General features: G+C 39.0%; 1 protein-coding gene across 1 annotated transcript in view; it reads left to right on the plus strand.

Annotated features, from left to right (window-relative positions):
- Window positions 1–3,172, plus strand: part of CABLES1 (Cdk5 and Abl enzyme substrate 1) — a gene marked incomplete at its 5' end in the record, with an annotated part of 168,875 nt that extends 165,703 nt beyond the window's left edge. Inside the window, one exon of the mRNA XM_019526249.1 lies at window positions 157–3,172. Within this exon, the coding sequence (XP_019381794.1) occupies window positions 157–185 (29 nt within the window). The remainder of the gene's footprint in view (window positions 1–156) is intronic.
- Between the last annotated feature and the right edge of the window lie 2,257 nt (window positions 3,173–5,429).

A 5,429-nucleotide genomic window follows, 5' to 3' on the forward strand; every position in this document is an offset into this window, starting at 1 on the left:
TTTTTTTTTTTTTTTTTTTTTTTTTTAATTCTACTGCATTACAGAAACTGGAAGAGAAGTTCCGGCTGAACAGGCGAGAACTGATAGCCTTTGAATTCCCAGTGTTAGTGGCCTTGGAATTTGCTCTCCATCTCCCTGAACACGAAGTGATGCCACATTATAGACGTTTGATACAAAACTCCTAGCATAGGCTACCCTTCCTGGAAGGGGAGTTAAAACTGTTTCCACTTAGCTCTGTGGAGTTGCAGATACTACTGGAAATGCAAAAATGGGACTTGATACCAAAATTTTCTTCTCTCCAACACGTTTTTTCCCATCAACGTATTGGAACACTACATAGAAGTTCTTAAGACTCATGTTTATGAACTTATGTATCTTTAATTACTCAGAGCAGGTGAAGAATGAGGTGCATGTTGAATAATTACAAACTGATGCTGGAATAGGGTGCAACGGTGGGGACCAAGATTGTACATGTAGTTACCCGCATCAATCATGCAAGAACAAGAATGACAGCAGATTCCATTCCTGCCTCCTACAAATCACACATACCCCCTGCAAGCATAGTAGAGTGCATTCTTGTAGTGCTTTTTTTTACAGACCTGCTCCAACTTGCAAAAGGACTTCACAACATTGTGAAAAAGCTTTTAAAAAGATATCTTCACTGTGTCAGAGAGTGTGCCAATCTATTTTTGTATCAGGTATTGAAAGTGCACTTTTTCCTGTGGGGTGTTTGTATGTGTGACTCTGATTGGTTTTGGTCCAGGTGGCTGGCTTGACTATTTCAGAGGCTATCAGTTACTAATGTTGAAGATCAAGGTGACTTTGTGTTTACTTCAAAACATAACTACTGGAAAAGTGATAAATGGGATCATTTTTGGACACTTCCTTTTTTTTAATCTTTGGTTTTTCAACATCTTCTACCTTTCTAAAGACTACACTACTACAGCAAGAGGAAAGTCAACAGCTGACTGTACATTTTTAGTCTTGTATGTGAAAAGATGAAAGCATTTAGTATGAGATGTACGTGTAATGTTTTTCAGAAGTATCTTGTGTTAAGCCACATGCATATTTTTAACCTTCGCACTTTTCCTGCCGTGGAGATGGCTAGACTTGCACTCTGTAGTGTTGTATTTCTGTGCTCTATGTTAGAGTGCTTAATAAGCACATTTATTGTGCTAATCTTAAACAGTGTTTTATATATAAAAAATAATTAAAAAAAATCAGGAGTAGGGCTGAGCAGTATAAGTGGTGTCTTAAAGCTTTGATAGCAGAGACACCACATGTTAATAAGTTTTGATTTTTAAATGGAATTGACTACAAAATATAAAAATCAGTGGCCATTTAAATTGTTACTTATGGTCTAGTACCTTTTAGACATTTCAGTACTGGAATTTTACAGTTTCTTTCCTGCATCTTACATGATTCTGGCTGGAAAACCAGAAAAGCTGGACAGAATCACTCTGGCACTCCAGCATTATATATGCTATGCTAACATGCTTAAGGACATGTATTAAGGAATTAAATTATTTTTATATATAATTATACATGTGTCTGACCTTCTCCAATACCGATTCACTTGACAAACCCCACATTCCTAAAATATAAATGCTGATAAGGTCAAATAATATATTAAAAGAAATCTCAACCAGGAAATTCCTACTGCAGCCTTATCTCTATACATGTGGGAGTGCTTGCTTGTGGGATGGAAATGGCTTGTGAACAGAGGGTATGGGAGTGGTACACCCAAAGATGTAAACACACCAATCTTTGCTTTCTTTTACCCTTTGTTTTATCCAGTTTATTAATTTTTCTCCATTCTACCAGCAATTGCCCAAGTCAAAAGTCTTGACAGGAAAATTAAACTAGTGTCTTTTTCTAACCCTGTTGCCCTTAATCCCCATGTGAAGAAAACTTTTGACAGATCTTTCTGTCATATCTAGAAGGTCGTGAAAGAAGCCTAGGAAAAATGGGGCTTTTGCTGGGCATTACTTTTTCCCAGTCCTGTGTTAAAGGGTCACTGATTAGTGTCTCAGATCTACAGTTGAGCCTATTTTTAAATTACTTTTTACATAATATGCATATTCCTAGTTTTGTGGACCAGAGAATGGAATGGTGCTTCCACAATGAGTTTCATCATTGCTGAACTGGAGGCATAAGACTCATCTTGCTGAAAGGACTTGGCACTGGGCCACCTCACCAATAAACCTTGATTTTGCCATTTTGCTCTGATCTCTTAAGCAATACTGGAAAGTTATGAGCTGGTGCAGCATTTTTACATCTTGTATTTCAATACCTTGCTTGTTTAGCTCTAGAGCAGAAGACAGTACATCATACACAGGCCCACAAACCAAAGCATAGCTGTCATGTCCAAAACTAGTCCTTCCCACCTTGCCAGGGTCCCTATATTTAGAGTCAAAATTATTTTTCCATTAAAGAGTTTTTCCTGTTGACACCTTCCTAAAATTAAGCAGATGTCTAATATAATGGTAAGACTTCATTTTACCTTGGAGTCTGGGTTTCACGTTGCTTTACAGTTTTTCAGGGACACAGAGCAAATCACAATTGCAAGATACCAAGTAAGAGATAGGGGTAGACCTCAGAGGCACTTGAAACATTGTGTCGTCTTTTGTCTTCTGGGTTGCTACCCAGCCCTAATCAACAGTTTACAGAAGTTTTGGGGGATGAAATCTGATTGCTGGAGACTTTCTCCTTTCACTTGGAGTAACATTCAGCTATAGTTTGAATGTTGAATAAATACTTAAAAGATGGAAATATTGCACTGTTCACTTAAGAACATATATAAAGCCATATTAATACTAAATATCAAAGCACAAAGCTTGATCCGTATAATTTTCATTAGGCCAAAGGGTAGTATGTCCTCCTCCCCCCCCCCCCTGTAAAAAAAAAAAAAAAAAAAAAAAAAAAAAAATACAGGCTAAAATGATAGAGGAAATCTGTACCAAAACAGAAATGTTGATTGTTTGCCTTTGTCTTGTATGGTAATGTGCTGATTTACAAATGATTTTAGGTTTGACATAACTTAGTTTGGGAAATAATCCATTCCATATCATTCATAATAATTTCAGATTATGTACCATACAAAAAGGTTTGTTTGTTTTTTTTTAAGTGCTGTTTTCTACCAGTAACAGCAAGTAAAAAAACCTATTCAATGCTATCACTTGTTTGTTGTAAAGGTTTTTTATTGTTTGTTTCCCCTTTCCAATTCCTTCTCACAATTGTTGCTGCTTTCGATTCTTCTGCAAGAATTGTAAGTGGAAAAAAAAGAAATTAAATGCCACCCACCAAACAAGCCAAACCCACAAATGCCCCAACCCACACCACCACCACAAAACTACCAAAACTGCATGCGTGCCATCATTGACATTCAGGCCCAGATCCTAAAAAACTTCTAGACAGTGCGACATCTGTACATAGATAGAGCCCCAGTAACTTAGGTAGGACTCCAGACTGCCAACATGGTTCATGCTGCAGGCCTGAAAAACAAACTTTCCTTTTTAGTTTTGCTCTGCAGGGTAATGCGGTTTTTTTTGGTTTAAAATTGTATAGACATGCACATGCTAATCCCTTGGTGAAGAAGTTAATAGTAATACACTCTGTGAATAATGGATATCATTTGGCAATAGATGGATGGCAGAGATACTGCTGCATGGTCAATAACAAATATTCATGAAGCAAGACTAAAGGGAATATGACACTAAAAAATATTATGGAATTTGAGTACATCAGGGAGGTAAAACTCCCAGGAGGTAGCTATAATAGAAGAACCTTTATAAAAGTAACAGTTTTTTTACAAGTTAAGTGAGCAACTGAAGGCAAGCTTTGAGATAGTTTGAAATGGCTTGGGCTGCTGTCACAGTCGTTTTGGCATTCCTAAAGCCACGATTTGGGATGGTTCAACTGGAAATTGGAAATGGATGGCCAACAAAAAAACCAGATCTCACCTGGAGAATAAGCAATATGCCTCGTGATCCTGCCAAAGTCCATAAACGTTATGTACTCTTCAGGTAGTGTTGAACAGAATGCTAACACGTATGGGCCTAATCAAAGACTACTCTTGAGGGCAATGGCCTCCAAACTCAAGCCCATATTGAACAAAACTATAGGATGCATGGCACATAGACTTGGCAGTTTTGTTGTGCATTCCCATAATTTGGCCGAATTCTCATGTATTTTCTTGAGGAAAGGGGTGCCATTGCAGATAATGACCGACAGAGGTGGCTGTAGAACCTGCTAAGGAAGCAGTTTCTCTTGCTTCTCCCAAGATTAGATCCTGAGCAGAGGACTCATGTGAGCAATGCCTGGCCTACCATGGGCCAAAGGTCATAGGGATGACAGCTTTCAAGGAAGCTGAATGATTTTTGTCATCAGGTCTTTCATGAAACAAAAAGTTCCCTTTCCAGAAATGAATGCAGGTTTTAAGGGCCCCTCTACATGTGCAGGTAAAGACATGATGGAATCTAATGTACCATCTGCATGATCACACCTCCTGCCATGCCATATGTGCATGGCAGGAGGTGCAATTGTGGGGTCGCATATCAGAGCCCATCATGCCCTATTAGCAGTGTCGGGGAACCCAATCCCAGGCTCCCCCTGTACCAGCAAGAAGCAAGCTCCTGTGGCTACAAGCCCCCTTCAATTGGCGGGGTTCCCAGCCATGGGGGCACACCATGTGACTGCATGGTTACAGCCTTCTGTGTACTTGTGCCGTTGATTTCACCTTCCTTTGTAGCTGTGTCAAAGAAAAATCTTGCCTCACCAACTTACTAGAGGTCTTTGAGAGCATCAGTAAGCAGGTAGATTAGGGTGATCCAGTTGACACAGTACATTTTGGACTTCCAAAAAGCCTTTGACTGTTCCCCATCAGAAGCTCTTGCCAAAAGTTAGGTATTTGTGAGATAAGATTACAGGGAATGCTCACTCACGGATTAGAAATTGGTTTAAGGATAGAAAGCAAGAAGAGTATAAATGGTTAGTTTTCAGAATGGAAAGAAACAAACAGGGATCCCAGGGATCTGTGCTCTTTAACATATTCATAGCGATCTAGAAAAAGGGTGAGTAGCAAGGTGCCCAAATTTGAGGATGACAAAAGTATTCACAGTGGTGACCACCAGGCAGATCGTAAAAAAACTACTGAAAGATCTAGCACTATTGAGCAGATGGGGCAACTAAATGGTGGATGAAGTTCGATGCAGATAAGTGCGAAGTGATGCACACAGACAAAAATAACAAACTATACCTACACCATGATGGTCTCTCCATTAGCTGTTGCAACACAAGAAAGACCCAAGAGTCATTTTGGACAGCTTGCTAAAACCAGCACACTAAAAATAGCACAATGCTCTGCAGCCACCAAAAAAGCAAACGAAATGTTAGGGATTATTAAGGGAATTGTGAACAAAATAGAATGT

The sequence above is a fragment of the Gavialis gangeticus genome, unplaced genomic scaffold (genome assembly GCF_001723915.1).
Source record: "Gavialis gangeticus isolate Ggan-Ray unplaced genomic scaffold, GavGan_comp1, whole genome shotgun sequence".
In the NCBI taxonomy this organism is placed as follows: domain Eukaryota; kingdom Metazoa; phylum Chordata; order Crocodylia; family Gavialidae; genus Gavialis; species Gavialis gangeticus.